Source organism: Cebus imitator, unplaced genomic scaffold (genome assembly GCF_001604975.1).
Source record: "Cebus imitator isolate Cc_AM_T3 unplaced genomic scaffold, Cebus_imitator-1.0 Scaffold180, whole genome shotgun sequence".
NCBI classification, from domain to species: domain Eukaryota; kingdom Metazoa; phylum Chordata; class Mammalia; order Primates; family Cebidae; genus Cebus; species Cebus imitator.
The window spans coordinates 1,758,401-1,780,178 of NW_016107495.1; the positions used below are offsets into that span (position 1 = coordinate 1,758,401).

A 21,778-nucleotide genomic window follows, 5' to 3' on the forward strand; every position below is an offset into this window, starting at 1 on the left:
CCTCCGCTGGGAATCTCCTGGTGCGTGAGCAACAAAAATTGATCTGAAAGTGTGGCGTCCTCTCCTTCTCTGCTGCAATCCCGAGCTGCTAGTGATCAGCCATCTTGGATCTCTCTCTGGAATTATTTTTTAAAGTAAAACAGAGAAATGAAATGGGAGCTGCAGAAGGTTATAAAGTGAATGGAGACATTTAAAAAATGATGTTTACGTGCTGATGGGAGTGATTGAGTAAACAAGGGAAAATTAATTTTATAGGAGAAAGAGAATGTGGACAGTTGTTGGGAACATTTTTTTTTTGAGACAGAGTCACGCTATGTCACCTAGGCTGGAGTGCAGTGGTGCGATCTCGGCTTAATGTGACTTCCGCTTCCCTGGTTCACGCGATTCTTCTGCCTCAGCCTCCCGAGTAGCTGGGAATAAAGACATGCTGTTGCAAAATTATCTAAAGTGCTATGCATGTGTGCCTACGTGCACCACGCCCGGCTAATTGTTGTATTTTTATTAGAGATATGATTTCACCATGTTGGCCAGGCTGGTCTCTAACTCCTGACCTCGTGGTTCACCCGCCTCAGCCTCGCAAAGTGCTGGGATTACAGGGATGACCACTGTGCCCAGCCAGGAGCATGTATTCTTTGATGAGTGGTCCTTCTGTAGCACTGTACACAGCACTAAGGGAAGACTTTTCTGTCTTTACTTTTATAGCCCCAAACTCTCACTTGGCTGGGTGTCCCTCTTACCAGCCCTCATTTAACTGTGTGGTATTATTGTTGCCTCTGCACTTGCCCCTTTCAAAGTATGACCCCTTGTACTTAAAAACAGACCCTTTTAGGTCCAGCTGTGTCTTGATCCAAAGAACCACACTTAGCAGAGTATGTTAGTTTTAGAGACCTATAGGAGCGTAACATAATACCAAAGCCACACCTTTTTGATAATCTTGGACTATACAACAGAAGGCAAGAATTATAATAGGGTCTCATAAACCTTCTCCCACCCACCATGATGAACTATCTGTAGATCCTTCATGGCTCTTAAGAATTCTCCCAAGTGTTGAGTTGTGAGTAGCCTGCACATAATGGCATTCAATTCTGAGAATAGCTACTCAGCTCTGAGCATCCATCCTGTTTCTCACCATTGGCATTTCTGGTGGCATAGTGGCCTCTGTCACTCACACACTGGATTGCCTTACCTTTGAATCTGTCCATTTAATTCTCATTTCTGCCTTTTCTGTCACAGGGTTAGAGTTATGGTAATGAAGAAATGCTCTGTCCTTAGCCAGAGGTTGATGTAAGTTAAAAGATGTTGTAAGCCATAAAACAAACAATTAGGCAGATATTAGTTATCATTGTTATCTTCAGAGCTCAAGGTTTATATTTCTGTCTGCATTTTCAAGGCTTTAGATCAGAGTTTTAAAATTAGGGCCAGACCTTTTTTTGGGGGGGACGGAGATTCGCTCTTGTTGCCTGGCCTGGAGTGCAGTGGTGCAATATCGGCTCACTGCAAACTCTGCCTCCTGGGTTCAAGCAGTTCTCCTGCCTCAGCCTCCTGAGTAGCTGGGATTACAAGCATGTGCCCCCACACCCAGCTAATTTTTGTATTTTTTAGTGGAGATGGGGTTTCACCACGTTGGCCATGCTGGTCTTGAACTCCTGACTTCAGGTGATCTACCTGCCTCGACCTCCCAAAGTGCTGGGATTACAGGCATGAGCCACTGTATCTGACCAAGGCTCAGAACCTTGAAACCACTTGCTAGGGTCTTGTAGACTGGAGTGGCAACTATTGTGAAATTGTCCAAAGTGCTATGCATGTGTGCCTATGTGCATTCATCCACCCACTCATAAAAATATTTGTAAATGCTTGCTATGTTTTAAGATGTGTTTGAGGGAGTTTGTGCTGCTCAGTTTTTAAAGAGAGGGAACCCTTTGGTAGTTACAAAATGAAAAGGATAGACATCCACTCTGAGTAGTTCTGGATCATTTTTGGTGTTCTTTTTTCAAGTATATCTAAGTAGAATACCAGGCTGAGCTGCACACTTGCAGTGAGACAAGATGGAAGACTGAGAATTCAGCCAGCCCAGGACACATCTTTCTTGCCTTTGCAGAGGTTCTCTAGCATGCCAAGATTTTGGCATGACCTACCTGGAAAACTCCTCCTCTAGCCAATGCAAAATAAAAAAAAATGTGATTCCTTAGCTTTTTCTGTCATAAAAATTGAGAGGCAAATGTTTTTCTTTTGAATGAGTTTTCTGTTTTAGCAAACAGAAGCTATTATTTATAGCTTAGTTAAATGTTTTAAATTGGCAAACCTCTGTACCTCTTTCCTATAGAGATTAGTTCCTGGAGGGAATTATGAAAAAACATCAGTTAATGATAATCATATAGTGGACTTTCCAGAGATGGGAAACTTATTTTGGATACCCACTGGTAGGTAGAAGTCTGACCTTTGCATATAGTTCCAGATGTACTACAGAGAGGATGGTGGTGTATGCCATCAGCCTTGTTGTTTATAAATATTAGTGAAGTGGTCTGAATGCTTTAATAAAAACAAATGTATCAAATGGGTAGGCCTGTCTTTATAGTTTTGGATTAAAAAAATAATCATACATTCATATATTCTTTTCATACTTTTAAGAAACAAAAAGGCAGTACTGCTACATTATAATTTTATTGTACACTTAAAATCTAGATTTAAAAAATTCTAATTGTGCTTTTTAGTAACTAATAATTTAAGAACTCTTTTTGATCCTCCCCTACTTTTCCAGCCTTCTTTTCTTGCCTAATGTTAGGAAAACCAAATTAAAGATGCCTGCATTTTGAACAGGTTGAACTTGTGGCCTTGGCTATAATTGTCACTTCATCATCTATTTTTGATTTTAATCTTATTATTATAACTTTCTTTTTACAGACTGGTGAATTTTCAGCTCGTTTTCTTTTGAAGTTGCCAGTGGATTTCAGCAATATCCCCACATATCTCCTTAAGGTAAAAATATATGATTATCAGTATGAGACTATAAGTAAGCTTTTTAAGTAATTATTTAACTCAATATTTGTGTGACTGGTTTGTCAGCATTTTGTTCACATGATGAATTCTACTAAAAATATTTCTTATATGAAGTTCCACTGAGCTATTTTGTTTTCTAAAAGCTAAAATAGTAACTTTAAAAGTTATTTAGAAGTGAGTTTTCCATATAAAATTTCTATTATAAGTGAATTAAACTCTGGGAAAAAATCACTTTTATTTAATAATGTTATTGGGATGAAAGACTCTCATATAAATTGTCTAATATGAAATATTAGGGCTGCATATTAGTCACCACTCCATTCTACAAACACCCTAGCAAGTGGCTTCAAGGTTCTGGCCCTTGGCTGGGCATGGTGGCTCACACTGTAATCCCAGCTCTTTGGGAGACTGAGGTGGGCGGATCACCTGAGGTTAGGAGTTTGAGACCAGCCTGGCCAACATGGTGAAAACCCATCCCCACAAAAGTATACAAAAATTAGCCAGGCATGGTGGCACGTGCCTGTAATGTCAGCTATTCGGGAGGCTGAGGTGATAATATTCGGTAGGTAGCACTGCATATTAACCACGCTGCACTAAAGGGTGTTTCATTTTCTTTATGTTAACAGTTGCTCTCAGGCACCTTCAGAGTTAGGCTGTCCAGAAGAGACCCGGAATCCATTTAGAACAGCGTATATGACATTCCTTAAAATATGATGCAGGCAAAATGTGGCCTGGGGAACAGCTGTTTTGGGGAGAGGCCTGAAAATGCTTTGCCAGAGAAGTAGCATCCAAGTCACTCGGCTGTGGTTGGTGTGAGAGAAAGTATAAATGGACTAGGGAGCAAGTTCTGAAAAGGAAGCTTTAAGACAAAGGCCTAGGTTCATCGTAGATGAGGATTTGGTTGTGATTTAAGATTTGGCTGCCTTCCTCTGCCCTGTATTTGAACCTATAGTTGTTTAATTGCAATCTCGTGTAAGAAAAATTTCTACCTTCCTAATTTGATGTTGTTCAGAGAGTTAATGGTATTTATAACTGCGTAGAGAAAAGACAGGATCTTTGTACAAGTTCGCCTGCATATTGTACTAATTAGTAAATAATATTAGATATTAATTTTGATAATAGTTGTAGGTATGATTTAGTAGAATATAAACTATAGACCATAGAGAAGATTGGAGAATTTTTTTTTAATAAATTTCATCTTTTTTTTGTTTTGGAGACATGGCCTTGTTCTGTCACCCAAGCTGGAGTGCAGTGGTGTGACCATAGCTCACCCCAGCCTCAAACTCCCAAGCTACAGTGATTCGCCCACCTCAGCCTTCTGAGTAGCTGGGACCACAGGCATGCACAACTGTGCCTAGCTAATTTTTAATTTTTTGTAGAGAAAGGGTCTCAGTAGTCTTCCCACCTCGACTTCCCCAAATGTTGGGATTACAGGTGTGAGCCACTGTTCCTGGCCTATACAGTCCATCTAAAGAAGAAAATTATTTTCTTTTTCTCTAAGTAAAACACAGGATTTTTATACTTCATTAAAAACTTAGTTTCCAGTTTACTAGTTCTACATTCTTTACCCAAGGGTTATAAAGTCCAAGTAAGAATGGAAGTCATCAATTTCTGTCAGTTTCTCTACAGTCCTGTTGTGGAAAATATATATATTAGATCTGTGATTACCAAGCATAATTAATTTGATTTTGGCAATTACTGTGCTCTATTAGACTAGTAAGCAGTCTTCTAAGAAACCCTTGTAGCACATACTCAGGACCTCCTCCACGTATTCCAGTTAAAACTCTCTTTCAGCTCATTTAGAGCCAAGTTCAAAAGCAAATGAAAGTACATGATTTATATAATCACCTTAATCCACAATTTACAGTTAGTGTTTTTGTTTTAATTTGTTGTGCCTTATCAGTTTCAGCGGTCTTCCTGTTTATTTGCAATTGATGTTGCCTCTGCTCGTATTCTTGAAGGTCAAAGGAAAAAAAAATTTGTTGGCTCATAATCTCATATTTATCTCCTCAGTATCAAATTACCATATTTTTTATTTTAAGAATTCTAACTTTATATGCTGTTCTTATTTTCCTTGACAGTAAGTTAAGAGAAGGGTGGAATCTATTTGCCAAAACTGTAAAGTTTTTTAACCCCCACATTACTGTGAAATGATGTCTCTTCTATAGATAAAATATCTACATGGCAACACTAATGTCTTTCTGGATCTTTTGAGTTCATGCAAAAAGAGTAAAACAACAAGGACCAAAAAGGAGAAACTCTTGTGTAACACAAAGCAACAGCCAAAAAAACAAAAACAGAAACCTACCAGCACACCAGAAACAATCCAGAATACTTGCTGAGGGTTTTAAGATGTACATTCCTAAAGTTGTTGTAACCTTTGGCTTTGCTTTTCAAAGGAAGCTTGCCTTAGGTGCTGCTTTACATATTATGTGCGTTTGGATGCTCCTCATCTAATCGCTAGGCCTGTAACTGAGAGTCTAACTACAAAAATAAACCTCCTGAATTCCTAGAGTTAGGATACTATTCACCAGCATCAGTAGTTTTACCTTATCATTTCAAGCAAATAAAAGGGAAAGTAGAACTTTAAAATATTGAGATAGCATGGAGTTTGACTGCATACCCTATTGATTTGCTACAGTGAAATTTCATTACACTACGATGAAGTCATCATCTACTCATAAGTTCATATTACCAAGTGTGCCTATTTTACCCACTAATATAATTATTTTACGTTCAAATGAAAAAGCCATTCAATATTCAGTTATATGATTTCCCTTAATATTGTACTGTAAATTCGTATGGTTCTTACAGGGGATAGAGTGAATTTATTCTGAAGATGAAGCCTGATTTTAGTGTCTGAATTTTACTTTTGGTTGAGGTAAATCAAAGGGTCAGATGAATCACTAACATAAAAACAAAAAATATTTCTGTATTTGTTACTGTTCTTATTTTGGAGGTGGTAGGAATCCAGCATGAGCTCATGTAGACCAGATGAGAAATTTAATAAGATCTTCTTCTGAAGTCTGTATGACAGGAAACAGTCTATACTTAGTACTTTACAGATAAGGCATAGACCAACTTTCTTATGTCTGTTCCACTGTGTTCAGTTGTGTACTCCTGAACTTCTCAACTGGTGTATTTGTGGGGAGAAATCATCCCCATCATAAAGAGGAGATTACAGAAATTATCAAAGTGCAAGTATTCACGACAGTTACCGAACCGAAGAAGGATGGTTTTATAATTGTATACTTTCTCTTAATGAACAGCTAGTCATTAGATGCTGCTGCTCTTAATTTTCTTAGAGTGTGGTGAAAATTAACATACACTGAGCTGCATGTGTATTCCCGTGTTTATTTCTGTCCTGAGAATTAGTGAACTTAACAATGTGATGTTAAGAAGGCTATGTTTTTGTTTTTGCTTCTGTTTTCTGTAAAACCATACTTCATAACGAAGTAGTTAAAGAAATGGTTTGAATTGTCTACTAAAATTTTTATTCTCTGAACAAGAAGCTCAGAAACTGAGAATATAGTATTTTGGGGGAGAGGAGAGGCTTACTTTTAAATGTGATGTGTGTTTGAATTGGTCACTTAGAATAATAAGCCAGTTTTATATAGAATATAGTGAAGTTAAAAATCCTAGAGCTAGGAACCCCTTCAGTAGCATCATACAAAAATATGGAGGCAAATTGTTGGATCCCACTGAACTGGAGGGTTAAATAGCACTGATTTCCTACTGATAGTGGATATGGCAAATATAACCCTGCAAAGAAAATCAACATTAACTCTTTTTTGTTATGTAAGAAACGACCATATTATTTATGTAGGCTAAATTGTTGTTGGAATATCTCTAAACTAGAAATCACTGAGCCCTAGCCCAGGCTAGAAGTAGGGCTATAACCATTTACTATGACTGAAGTACTTGGACTTTTATTATCATTATTTAACATCAAACACTGAGCCCATTCATCCTGATGGATAGCTTGTAGAAATTTAGTTCCACTGTGGAATCTGAATCATGACACTACATGGAAATGAATTGGGTGTGAAAAAGCTAAAATAGGTTATTTGTATCAAGAGCTGAAGCACTCATCCTTCTTCTGAAGTCACTGTGGTTGTACTGATCAGTCAGGGCACAATCAGTGCAGACCTCAGGTCACTCTGCCAAGCAGAGGCAAAAAGTAGGAATTCGGTTCAGAGTATTAAGACGTGTTCAGGAGTCTAGGATTGGCAGAGAGTTGTGACTAGGTAACTATACAGTGGTCTAAGCAGATCACTAATATGGAAGAGAGTATCTGAGTATCCTTGTGTGCTGAGGTTATCTGATGTCAGAGCAGTCTCTTCAGCCTGACATTGGACAGCAGGTTACCTACTTATAGTTTGCTTTCTAATCAAACCTTGTAGCAAATGCAGATATTCACAGAGCCAGGCAAGTACTGAAAAGGAGTGAATCTGACTTGATACCATAGGAAATGGTAGGGACTGTAATGAGCTAGCATATATGTGCTTCATCTAAAGGCAGCAGCTACTATACAGCTACAGAGTTATTTTCCATTTGATAATTTGGGGCTGGTGTTGCCAGATATCCAGATGTTAATAGAAGGAGCCCAGAATCTCAGGGTTTGTTGTTGTTGTTAATATGAAAAACTGTCTTTTAAGTGATAGCAATGATAGATGTTGTTTGCTCTAAAACCTGACGGTCTTGTAACCAGGTAGGTGGCAGAAGACTCTTATTCTCTTTCCTTGATTTATACTATATAGTGTGGTATTCAGGGAGATCTTACCATGACCCAGTGGATAAGAGAAGGAGAACCTTGAACTGGAATTCCACTCAGTGTCCTGAACTGTTTGTCAGAACTGCAACAGAGTGCCCAGAATGAGTTTGGCTTGGTTTTTGAGTACAGTACTGTGCAGAACACCTAAGTACTGATTTTGCCATAAAATGAAACAACAAAAAAGAAATTCAAGTATCATCATTGTCCTCAAAGACCTTATAATATCATTATAAGGTAATAAGATGATTTACTGAAACATTGTTAAGTGTTAGCTTGCACACTACCTGCCCAGTAGGCTTTTAAAAAGAGTAAGTTTTTATGACCAAGTTTGGGCATTAGCTAAACTTCTAAGTGGCATAGCTTTTGGACGGGGAGGAGGAACAGATCAGGGCTGGATGATCATGCAGTCAGTGGTGGGACTGTGTGGACATACTTGGTTTGGGGAGTAGATAGTAATCTAGGTTGCAAGAGAAATTTCCTACAAGAGACTACTGAGAGATAAAACCAGAAAAAAAAGTTGGAAAGATTGAATGCTGGGAGATTGATTTTAGACTTTATTTAGCAGATAGTCTTAATCCCCTTATAACTGGGTTATCATGGTAAGAGCCTCCTATTTTATTTCCTTGGCCCCATTCTCTTCAGTGCCCAATCTTCCTGCAGTGTTACTGTTAGTCTCCTTTAACGTATCTCAAAATGAGTAATACTTTCTTGTTGGCTGCTGCTTCTAGAGCCTACTCTCCCATGCAGTGTTGTTTTATGCAGCTTCCTAACATGTGCCTTTAGTCTCAGAAAGGCAGCCATCCGCAGTGTCCCACCAGTGCTTGAGAATTCCTGGTGCTGTCACTTTGCTCACGCTCTTCTTTCTGGCTTTGAAATTCCTACTCTTTCATCTTTTTATGGAGAATTCACTTAATTGATATAAAAATCAGGAGAAGTCCAAAGAAATTCAGGTTACTTGCCTAAGACTGTGTTTATTTGGAGGTGTCGACATTATATCTCATTTTGATTATTGGCAGCTGGAATGAGAGAGGTGCTAAGAGGTCAAGGTGGAAAAGAAGCAGGGTAATGAAACCAAAGTGAACCTTTTGAAGGAGGAGGTTTTGCACACAACTGTGGAGAAGCGTGAATTTGGAGGATCCAGTGGAAGAGAATTGTTATATATGTAGAAGGACAGCAGGAGCTCAGAGTCATATAAGTCAAGGTTTTTTTTTCTGCACCTGGCCGTAATCATAGAGAAGGTTTCTTAAGTTGTTTTAAGGGTGGGATGTGGTGGCTCCCGCCTGTAATCCCAGCACTTTGGGAGGCCAAGGTGGGCGGGTCACGAGGTCAGGAGTTCGAGACCAGCATGGCCAATATAGTAAGACCCCGTCTCTACTAAACATACAAAAATGAGCCAGACATGGTGTCACATGCCTGTAGTCCCAGCTACTCAGGAGGCTGAGGCAGAAGAATTGCTCAAACCTAGAAGGCAGAGGTTGCAGTGAGTCGAGATTATGCCACTGCACTCTAGCCTGGGTGACAGACGAGACTCCATCTCAATAAAGAAAAAGTTGTTGTTTTAATTTGTGATATGCTTAAATGTGATAATTGTATTGATGTACTCTCCTGATAAAGTTAAATGAAATTTTGCCTGGAAAAATCCATTTCAGGTGGTGCTGTTATTCTTCCACATAGGAGAAATAGGTAATTGCATGAGCGTTAAAAAACAAAGTGTGTGTATGACAGTCACATTTTGTGACTTGCCATTAAAGATTGAATAAGTTGACAGAGTTTTGAAATTTTTCATTCTTCTCATCTTCCCTTGGGAACAGGGGAGGATTTTGCATTCTCTGCACCCAGAAGAACATTAGACTGATTAATTTTGTGGATGAATTCTTGCATTGTCTTTTACTATTTGGAAATGCTTGAAGCCCATTTAGCTTTACATATTTTCTAGAAGGGAAACTGGTAATTTCCCCCAAATATTCTCTTTATTTAAAACCCAGCTAGCTTGTTAGAGTGGTATGTATTGATTGTAATTCTTTTTTAGCACATGTAAGATAGAAACACTGAAAAGCTTTCTGATTCTGATGAGTATAAATTCAAAGGCTGACCTCACAAGTTTTTCTGTAAACCGCAGATTAAATAACTCCTCTGAATTTGAGACTTTTGAGTTTAGGGAATCTTTTGGATTCAGTAAAGTCACACTTAATAATCAGCTTTGAGAGAGAAAGTCTGCTTTAACACACTCTTCTGAAATCTGGCTTTAAAGCAAAATAGTCATCTGGTGCTTGAAGGACCATAAAGAATTCACACAGAACCCTCATTCCTCTTATCTTAAAGGAAATAATTGCTGTCTAATCAAATAGGAGTGGGCATACTTTTCTAAAAGTAGAAACGAGTACTGGGAAGACAGTGCTGTTAAAGTAGGGTGCTGTTTATTCCTGTAATAAGACTAATTTATCCTTGCTAAATTTGAACCAAAATTTGCATTTGAGACTTAATCACAAAGAAAGCAGTGAGATGGTCTGAACACTTACTCTGCAGGGAATTACTGTCTCTTTTTTTATTAAGCAGCGGACCCATGGCTGCTCTCAGTTCATCGTCCTTGTTCCACCTCCCTTCTCTAGAGAGCAGGCAGGACTTAGGAAAAATATACTCTAATTCAGGGTCCAGCAGGCTTTCTCTAAAGGGCAAGATAGTAAAATTTTAGACTTGGGTGCCATATGGTCTCTGTCACAACTACTCAACTCTGCTTTCATAGCATGAAAGCAGCTACAGACAATATGTAAATGAATGAGTGTGGCTGAGTTCCAATAAAACTTTATTTTCATGTTTGAGATGATGGATATGCTAATTACCCTGATCCAATCACTATACATTATGTGTATAGAAACATCGCTATGTTTTTCATGAATATGTACAGTTATTTGTCAATTAAAAAATATGAATTTCTAAAAACGTAAACAAAACAACCTTGATTTTTGAAAACAGGCATTGGGCTGAATTTGGCCTGTGGGTAGTAATTAGTTTGCTGATCCCTTTTCTTGATTATGGAGGGGAGTGTTTCTTCACAAAGGCACCTGGTGCATCATAAATAGATAAGTAAAGGGATTTGGCTCAGTGGTTTTTATGCCGTGGTCTCTGTTTATATTTGATTAGTACCTTCAACTCTGTTGAAGTCTCCCTTCCTCTTCCTCCCTACTTTTTTTTTTAACCATCCTTCTTTTATTTATTCCATTTTCTCTCTCATTTTAATAATCTGTTAGTAACATAGTCTGAAATTTTGTGCCCACCTTCCCCCAAATGTATATGTTGAAATCCTAACCCCCAAGGTGATGGTGTCAGGAGTTAGGGCCTTTCGAGGTGATTAAGTCATGAGGGTGGAGCCTTGGTGAATTGATTAACACGCTTATGAAAGAAACCCTAGAGGGCTAACAGGCCTGAGGATACAGTGAGGAGGCAGCATCTTCTCAGCTTCCAGTACTGTAAGAAACAAGTTCCTGTTTTGTACACAATTTATAGTATTTTGTTAGCTACACAGTTTATAGTATTTTGTTACGGCAACTGGAACTAAGATAGCTATGCACACCACACAGGATTGTTGGGAATATTAATGAGATAATAAATATGAAGTAGTTACTTAAAACACGTCTGAGCTTGGTGCGGGTGCAGAATGGAAATAGTTTTGATTTCGTTAAAGCATTTAATTTTTATTTCAAAGTATTGAGTGTATTGCGGGAGTAAGCACTATTCATAATAGCAAAACCATGGAATCAACCTAAATGCCCACCAGTGGTAGACTGGATGAAAAAAATGTGGTACATATACACAAGGGAATACTGTGCAGCCATAAAAAACAGTGAGATCATGTCCTTTGCAACAACAGTGATGGAGCTGGAAGTCATTATCCTAAGCAAACTAACACAGGAACAGAATGCGAAATACTGCATGTTCTTACTCGTAAGTGGGAGCTGAACTTTGAGTATATGTGGATACAGAAAAGGGAACAATAGCCACCAAAGCCTACCCTAGGGTGGAGGGTGGGAGGAGGATGAGGATCAAAAAACTGCCTGCCAAGTACTATGCTTATTTCCTGGGTAACAAAATAATCTGTATACTAAACCCAATGACATGCAATACACCTACGTAACAAATCCGCACATATACCCGTGAACCTAAAATAAAAGTTAAAAAGAAGAAGAAAGAATTTCATTGAGATTATGATAGTTATATTTACTACTTAATTTTCCTCTCTTCTGATTTCCCTTATATAGAATTCAAAACTTAAATTTTTACTTGCCCCAAGTTTCCAAATATGATTTATGGTAATTCTGACAATGGTATATATTTTTTTTTACTAAAAATAAAGAAGTCACAGGTAGTTTCTTGGAATGTAGATTGAGGTAAGCCATTATGGAAAACACAATGGAGGCTTCTAAAGAAATTAAAAATAGAACTACCAGTAATGCCTCTCCTGGGTGCATAACCAAAGGAAATGAAATTACCACCTTATAAAGATCTCTGCACACTCATGTTCATTGCAGAGTTAGTCACAATAGCCAACATATGGAAACAATCTAAGTGTTCATCAGTAGTTGAATGGATAAGGAAACTGTGGTACATATACATTTTGAAATATTATTCAGTCCTAAAAAAAGAATGAGATCTTGCCATTTGCCAAGATCTCAACATGGTGAGCCTAGAGGATAGGATGCAAAGTGAAATAAGTAAGATAATGAAAAATATTGCATTATCTCACTTGTATGTAGAATCTAAAAAAAAAATTCAGATATATGCAGAGAACAATACAGAGGTTACCATGGGTTGGGGGTGGTGGTAAGTGGGGAATGGGGTGAAGTAGGATACATCTGTGTACATCAGAGGGTGCGAAGACCACCTGTGTGGGATGAACAAGCCTAGCACTCTACTGTGCAACAGGACTACAGGTTCCAAAATTGTACAGTGTATGGAATTCATGCTAAATGAGTAGGTTTCACCTGCTCTGGCCATAAAAACAACAAAAAATGGGTAACTATGTAAGATGATGGATATATTAATTTCCTTCACTATAGTAACCTTTTTATTGTCTGTATGTGTCCCATAACATCAGATTATATGCCTTAAATATACACAATAAAATTTATTTTTTTTTAAAAAGAGAGCTTTCCTCTTTTGGCTTTCTTGTATTATTTTACAGTTTAATTTTTTTATGGTGTGCTTCTATTTTTCAAAATTTCAATTTTAGAATGTAGGTATGTCTCAAATGATTGCCCTGCCTTCCTACCATGTCCCCATTTATAGTGATTGTCATTTAAGTACAGTCTATTCTGTAACATAAATTAGTTCGTTCATAATTGGTAAATAGTAGAAGCCTGTCAGTATAATGCAAAAGCAGTCATGGCTTATAGTTGATTTTTCTCTAGCACATTAATTATTTTGACCACTAAGTAACAGCAGCTAAATGCAAAGTATGCTGATATAGATGAACAGAGCAAGCTTTGGAAGCATATTGTATTATTTATTGTATCACTTATTATTGGGAATATAGCATCTTAAGTACATTAATATTTTACTGAAATTACTTTGAGTTTTGTCAGTGCTGTGCTTACAAAGTTGTGGAGGCCTTAAGTGGTCTATATTTTCCTCATAAGTCTCTTATTTTTAGCATGTAATTTACTAGAATGCAATTTTTTTAAGGAATGCATATATCATATTATAGCAGCAACACTTGTATTTTAAAACTTATAGGCTAGGCATTCTTAGTCCTTTACACTTTCCATATATGTCGCAGGTTTTTAAATCCTTCTCCATCTTCATACTTCTCTTTGGGGAGTGTTCCAGATTGCCAGCATCTCTCTTAAACTGTGGTGCCCAAAAATAAGCACAAAACTCCAGGGAGGGTTGATCAGGTCAGTGTTTATTAAGACTCTGAGCATCAACATTAATTAGGACTTATTGAGTTTGTAAAAGACCATACTTCCTTGTCTTACTAATCCAGTTTTATGCAGTTAGTTTTTCTAAGCCAGTGTGTAAACTTAATCCCTTCATATCAGGTTTTCAGATTTGCCCTATTTTTTTCAGTCCATTTATGAGGGAAGTCTTGGAACCTATAATCCAGAAAGGGAATTGTGGATTGGAACCAGGTAGCACAGTGAGGTTAACAGGATTATGGGATGTGATCACTATAGGTGACCATTTTTTATCTGGAACTACTTTTCTCTATGGTTGTGTTTTTTTCACCCACATCTTAAAGGTGCCACTTGGCACCTGACAGAGGTTGTGCCAGTTTATTTCTGTCATCTGTTCTCATTACACCAGTTTCATCAGGCAGCAGACCTACAACTCAAATAAAAGTAAAAGCTGGTTAGCTGTGTAAGGTGACCACACAGATAATAGTATAATGCATGTCAGAATAATAATTATTAAGAAAAGTACGAAGTTTACTAGGTTGGTGAGAAAGGATTACACCTGGCTGGGAAAAATCTTTATAACGGACGTGACACTTGGAATGGGCCCTGAAAGACTTGGTTTTGTTAAAGAGAAACTAGACATAAAGAATAAGTATTATTTTAGGTGGCAATAGTAGCACAGTTGGAAAACAGTCCAACAGTCCATTTTGGCTAAATTTTAGAACTTGTATGCAAAGTAGTGGGAGATAAGAAAGGAAAGGCATTTTAAAAACATAATGATATAGCCTTAAATACTTGGCTCATATTTTAGTCATTATTTTTGAGTAGGGTAGTACTATAATTGGAATTGTATTTAGGAAGAGAAATCTGCCAGAAACATAATAGAAAATGATGGAGAGGAGGAAGGAGGCAATGGAGCTGGAGCCTGGATCCAGACCTGTTATCACAGTCAGGGCTCAAGGCCATAGAAAACATCAAGGTTTCAGGTGACACATGTTTTAGATTTGCTGAAGTGTGTATAAATATATATATTATATAATTTAATTTGATATACCAGCTGGAGTGCGTGGTTGCCTAACTCAATGATCAACCTGGGAGAACGAGGGAGAGGAAAGGTGCCAGAACCTTCTAACCAGTACTACCCAAAGTGCATCAGTTTTGGTTCTTGATGAAACAAGCACAGCACTGAGAGGGTTTAGAAACATTGAAAGTAGTTGACAGAATAATCATGTATCTGTTGAATCTAATGCTAGAAATGTTGGGTTTGTATTTTGTATGTGTTTTAAAAGATTTCTTTTTCTAGTAATTCACTTTTAATGTATTTTAGAAATTGATCAGTTGGTGATGGATTAGAGAAAAACAAAGAACAACTGCTTCTTCACTGTGGATAGTTTGAGAACCATTATTCTAGCTTGCTGTATGCCTTCTGTGGCTCCTGGTTGCCGTTGCCTCCCTTATCCTCAGATGCAGCAGTCTGAGGTGTCTCTGAGGTTTTTCGGTTTTATTCTTTTTGTCTAGCTTAGTTTTACACTCATTGTCACTCAGCATGCCCCTCCTTTTAATTTTTATTTATAAATATATTCCCAGGATTTGGCATAGGAGAAGGAGCCTGCAGCCCTTGACTTGAATGACATTTAATACAGAACTGGAAGAGAGGGATTTTTTTATTTTATAAAATATTTTAAAACAGATTTTAACAGTACACGCCTACCTTGATCTAGTTTAATGACAAAATAATGTCACAAAGGAATCTAGCCTCTTTCTTTCATTTTTCTGAGGATCCATTTTCTTCCTTGTATCTGTTTGTTGCAGATTTGTTTTCATGTTATGATCATATCATAGAGTTGTGATGAATCCAGAAATAAGATTGGTGCTTCTCTTTGTTCCAGATTGCTGATAAGCAGTTTGGCTCTCTTGAAGCAGGATGAGACATGGTTTAGATTTGTCAAACTTTGTGTAAACTCTAGGAAGTAGTCTGCAATGCCTTCAGTGTCTGTTCAACATGTGAGTACTTCATGAAAATACTCTTTAGCAGAAGATCCTGGAATATTGATAGTATTGGCATTCTTTGCCTCTTTTCCATAGACCAGCACCTCACAAGTATGGTCCAAGGACTGCTGGTATTTCCAGGACTCTTTCAGAGCGTCCATGAGGTAAAAACTATTTTCAAAATAAAATTAAGAATTTACATACCTCATGAGTGAATAGTGGAGTTTTCCAGAGGCTACATGGTGTGTTATATCATCACTCTGATAGCCCAGGCCATATTTGCTTGTGTGTTCTTGTATTTTAGAAATTTTTTCAGGTTTCATGGAAGTTTATTCAAGAAGAAGTAGATAATCTGAATAGCCTTGTGTCTATTATAGTTAAATATGTTCCCACAATGAAAACTTTAGGCACAGATGACTTCTCTGATAAATCCCACCAGTCATTTAAGGAAGAAATAATACAGAAAATCTTTTGGAAAATTGAAAAAGGGGGAATGCTTTCTAACTTGTTCTGTGAGGACAGCACTACTTGATAACAAAACTCAGGCAAAGATATTACAAGAAAAGAATACCCCAGATGAATCTGTCTCATAAACACAGGTGCAAAATTTGAAATAAAATTTTAACGAACTCAATACATAAAAAAGATGATACATTATGAACAAGTGGAGTTTATCCCAGGCACGTAAGGTAGGCTGAATGTTCAAAAATCAACAGTCTAACTAATCGTATTAACAAACTAAGAAAGAAAAATCGTGATTGTCTCAATAGACATAGAAAAAGTATTTGACAAAATCGAATATCTATTCCTGATAAAAATTCCCAGGAACCCAGGAATGAAAAGGAACCTCCTCAACCTGATAAAAGTACGTCTATGAAAATCCTATAGCTAGTGTCATACTTGATGGTAAACGACCAAATGCTTTCTCTCTAAGATGAACAAGGCAAAGATGTTTACTCTCACCAATTCTATTCAATACTGTGGGGCCTGGCCAGTGCAATAAAGCAAGAAAAAGGAATAAAAGACATTTAAAGTAGAAAGGAAGAAGTAAAATTATCTTTTCACAGATAATACTGTTGTCTATGTCAAAGAGCCTAAGGAAATTACAAAAAAGCTTCTAAAACTAATAAGTAAATGTAATGTTGCAGGATGCAAGATGAATATATAAAAATCAATTATATTTCTAAATGCTAACAAGTAATTAGAATTTGATATTTTAAAGATATCATTTATAATAACATCAAAATATGAAATATTTAGAGATAAATCTAACAAAAGATATGAAAGACCTTTATGCTGAAAACTATAAAACATTGTTGAGAGAAACTAATGAAGATCTAAACAAATAGATATGTCATGTTCATCTGTTGGAAGACTTAATCTTGTAAGATATCAGTTCTTCCTAAATTGGCATATAGATCTGGCACATTTCTAGCAAGTTGAAATCTCAGCAGAAATTGTAAAAATTGACAATCTGATTCTAAAATTTATTTTGAAATACCAAGGACTTAGAATAGCCTAAACAATTTTGAAAAAGAAGAACAAAATTGGAGGAATCACGTTCCCTGATTTCAAAGACTTATTATAAAGCCACAGTAATCAAGGCAGTGTGATGATGGTCTAAAAAAGAAAAATATACCAGTATAGATCATTGGAACAGAACAGAATATTCAGAAATAGATCCACACATACATGGACAATTAATTTTTGACAAAGGTGCAAAGGCAATTCAGAGGAGAACAGATAATCTTCAACAAATGATGCTAGAACAATTGGATATATATATATATATATATATATATATATATATAGTAAAAAAGGAGAAAAGGAACTTCAATCCATGTCTTGAAAAGGCATATATATATATTTGCTGATATATATATATATATACGTATATGTGTAAAGTTTAACTGAAAATGGATTATAAATCTAAAAGTAAAACCTAAAACTATATAACTTCTAGAAGAAAACATGATAAAACCTCAATAACTTTTTTTTTTAAACCTGAGTTCTAATTTCAGATATGCTAAATGTCAACAGAGATAGCACCCATAAATAGGAGCTCTTTGGGATTCTCATTACTCGTAAAAAGGAGTACCAAACCCTTTGAGAACTGCTGCTGTAGACTTTTTGGCCTGTTGTATTTCATAGTAGATTCAAAACAGCATATAAACATTTCCAGGATAGTTGGCCAGGTGTAGTGGCTTACACCTGTAATCCCAGCACTTTGAGAGGCCAAGGCGAGGTGGATCACCAGAGGTCAGGAGTTCAACACCAGTCTGGCCAACATGGCAAAACCCTGTCTCTACTAAAAATACAAAAATTAGCCAGGCATGCTGTTGGGTGCCTGTATTCCGAGCTACTTGGGAGGCTGAGGCACGAGAATCGCTTGAACCCAGGAGGCGGAGATTACTCTGAGCCGAGATCACGCCACTGCACTCTAGCCTGGGACAGAGCAAGACTCCATCTCAAAAATAAATAAAAATACAAATAGAAACTACAAAAAAAAAAAAAAAAACCCACACATTTCTAGGATTGTTATCTGCTTCATAAAACTTCTGCATTATCAGCAGTGATATTTGTACTAAAAAGGCATTATCAGTTCACATCAATGTAGAGTAACACTGAGAGCTTCACCGATTGCTCTTTGAAATCAATCCTTCTTAAAAGCTGCCAACATCTAGGGGTTTAGTGTCATTGGTTTAGGTACATTTGATGAACACTCCAGTGTGGAGCTCTGAAGTGTTTGTCCTGAGGGTTTCTAATGTCTGCCATTCTGTGTTCTGACTTACAGCCACCTACATATTCAAGGGGTATGTGGTTTAATGTCACCACTAGCGCGTAAGAGGCAGACATTGGTCAGAATCTTACCATTGTCATAGAGGGCAAAGCTACATATTTACCTTTTATCCTCATAGCCAACCTGTAAGGGGGCACAGTGAATGTTTGTTGTTTTTGTCTGCCTAGCACCTCTCTTCCCCTTCTTCTTGTGGTAGTATCCCACAATTTTCCCTCCTTCATCCATGTGATTCTGCTATGACTGTCTAGTACAGTTCCCCTTCTGCCTGGCAGGGGTTAGTTTAAGTACTGGATATATGAGCTAAGCTTGCCTAGTCAGAGTCCTTCCTAGGACATCTACAAACTGAAGTAGGAAGGGAAAATCCTTTTCTTTGCTGAGATGTTTGTAAGCTCGAATTGAGTCCAGAACTTTAAGCAACTGTGTTTCTCGTCATGTGGGAAAAGACTCTAGACAGCACTGTCCAGTAGCAATATAATACAAGCCGCATATGCAATTGAACATTTTCTAGTAGCACATGAAAACAACTAAAACAAAATAGGTGAAATTCATTTTAATAATGTTTTATTTAACCCATTATACTCAAAATATCATTTCAACATGTAATCAAAATAAAAATTGTTAATGACTCATGTTATGTATACATATTTTCTGCCAAGTCTTTAAAATTCAGTGTGTTTACCTTTTACCATTTCTCCATTCAGACTAGACACATTCTAGATACTCACTAGCCACATTTGGCTAGTGACTGCAATATTGGACAGTGCAGCTCTGCACAGTGAGAATGAAGGAATCCAGCATGGAAAATGATGAGTGATAAAGATTTAGAGAGAAAGAGTACTGTCAGTGGTGAGGTTTTTTGTTTTTGTCCTTGAGGTTCGAGGAACTATTTTGGTTCCAGCTCCTATAACCAGCTCTTCTTTGGAATCTTTGAGCCCCTCCCATAGTTTTCCAATAACTAACTTTTTTAATGTGAGTATGATTTGGGTTTCTGTCACTTATAATCAAAAAAATCTTTACTCAACAGTAAGGCATTATTATCCTCATTTTTTTAAGATGAGGAAACCTAAGCTCAGAGAAGTTAAATGGGTTACCCAGGGTTATCCTCAGTGTGTATGGCAGTGCCTGGATTTCATTTCAGGTCTGTCTCACTCAAAGCCCACGCTCTTCCTACCCCAAGAGACTGCCATGGAAGCTTCCTGTAGAGCAGGCCCTTTTCACTGCATGAAGGGTCGGGATTTCAATTCTTCACATATTCGTTGTAGCCTCTGATACAGTGGAACTGTGAAAATGCTTATTTTTTTTACAGGAACTTTTTGCTGGGGACCCGTAGTAGTCCTGTAAACAAATTTCACCTTCTTTTCTTTCTAAAAAAGTGATGTTAGCAAGTTACTTGGCACTAAATGGAACCTAGTTCGGTACTACATACCTTGCGGCATCTGCATGCTGTCTTGTAAAATGGTGGAGTCATCTAATCTTGTTTCATTTGAAATATATTGGCCTGTCCAGGAACTTTATTAGCACCCCTAAACAATTACGTCATTAAAGGGCAAGACTTAGAAGCCTTGTTAAGGCCGTGTATGATCTGTTTTCCAACCTGAATGAAGTTAAGTAAATTCCCATAATAATTTTAGAATGATTCAGTGTTTTCTAGTTACCATAAATGGTGTTGCCAAGAGCTGGAAATCCACATGAAGCTAATCTTTTTTATTTTTTAGAATCAGCCTTTTGAATGATTCCTATACTCTAATGTTCAGTTGATGCTTGATTCATTTTAGAAAACTGTCATAGAATCATATACTTGAGAATTGACATGCACGAGCCTGAAGTTTTATGCTAGGGCACCCAGGCAATCCATAATTATAGTAAAGAAACATATACGTGGCCAGGCCTGGTGGCTTGTACCTGTAATCCTACAATTTGGGAGGCTGAGATGGGCGGATCACCTGAGGTCAGGAGTTCAAGACCAGCCTGGCCAACATGGCAAAACCTTGTTTCTAGTAAAAAATACAAAAATTAGCTGGGTGTGGTGGTGGGTGCCTGTAATCCCAGCTACTTGGGAGACTGAGGCAGGGAGAATCACTTGAACCAGGGTGGCAGAGGTTGCAATGAGCCGAGATCGCGCCATTGCCCTCCAGCCTGGGCAATGGAGCAAGACTCTGTCTGCAAAAAAAAAAAAAAAAAAAAAACCCATATACTTGAGGGCACACAACTAAAAGTTCAACTTCATTTATTTAGCACACCATCAGAAGTTTCATTATTAGACAATCATAACAAATCAAGACAGATTAACTTTAGTCAACACTGTAATGTAAATCTGTCCCAAATTAAAATCTACAAAGCAAGAATCCTGACTTGTTTATAGGTTTGAGGTCTGCACCTGTTACCACTATCACCTTTTCTCACTTAAAAATTCCATTGGTGCTTCTTTTATGCCATGTATTAAAAATAAAAAAAGATACTAAGTTTACATTGAGAGTGTTTCTATTCATGATCCAGCCAGACTGCTGTGGCTTCCACTCACAGGTACTATGGCTAGCAGAATATTATAATGCCGTGAAGAACTGTGCTCATGAGGTCCTGGCTGTGACAGGAGCCACTCCTTGGGTCTGGTTCTCCTTTAATATCGCCTCTATTATTCTAAGCCTGAGTAGCCTGGGATGAGTGAAAGGAAACTGTATCCATCCATACACACACAGCTTGGAGGGACTTCTAGGATAGCTGACAAAATTCTGTTTCTCTACCTTGATGGTTCTTTAAAGGCTGTTTGCCCTTGAGTAATTTGCTAAGCTATAGATAAGCTTTGTATAGTTTTCCATATTTATATTTTATTTTGCAGTAAAAACATAACTTTAAAAAGAAATATATGGAATACAGAAAGTTTTAAGGAATGATATTTTCTCTCCTTTAGCCCTGCTTGGTTTTGTCTTTTGTTAAGAAACCCAGGACATGGAATCTATCATAATGTAAGAAAATCTCCTTCAGAGCCATCCTTGGAAAAGGATCCATCAATTTATTCAACAATATTTATTGAATTGTGACTGGGTGCAGTGGCTTGTGCCTGTAATCCCAACACTTAGGAAGGCCAAGGCAGACGGATCACTTGAGGTCTGAAGTGATCTTGAGACCAGCCTGGCCAACATGGTGAAACCCTGTCTCTCCTAAAAGAAAAAAATATAAAAATTGGCTGAGCATGGTGACACATGCCTGTAGTCTCAGCTACTCAGGAGGCCAAGGCAGGAGAATTGTTTGAACCTGGAAGACGGAGGTTGCAGTGAGCCGAGGTCATGCCACTGCACTCCAGCCTGGGCGGCAGAGTGAGACTCCATC

General features: G+C 37.5%; 1 protein-coding gene across 5 annotated transcripts in view; it reads left to right on the top strand.

The window, feature by feature from the left end:
* The window catches only part of BABAM2 (BRISC and BRCA1 A complex member 2), a 449,656-nt gene that overhangs the window by 160,967 nt on the left and 266,911 nt on the right, over nt 1-21,778 (top strand). For all 5 annotated transcript variants that reach the window (XM_017545672.2, XM_017545670.2, XM_017545671.2 and 2 more), the window contains exon 6: nt 2,902-2,976. In XM_017545672.2, the coding sequence (XP_017401161.1) occupies nt 2,902-2,976 (75 nt within the window). The remainder of the gene's footprint in view (nt 1-2,901; nt 2,977-21,778) is intronic.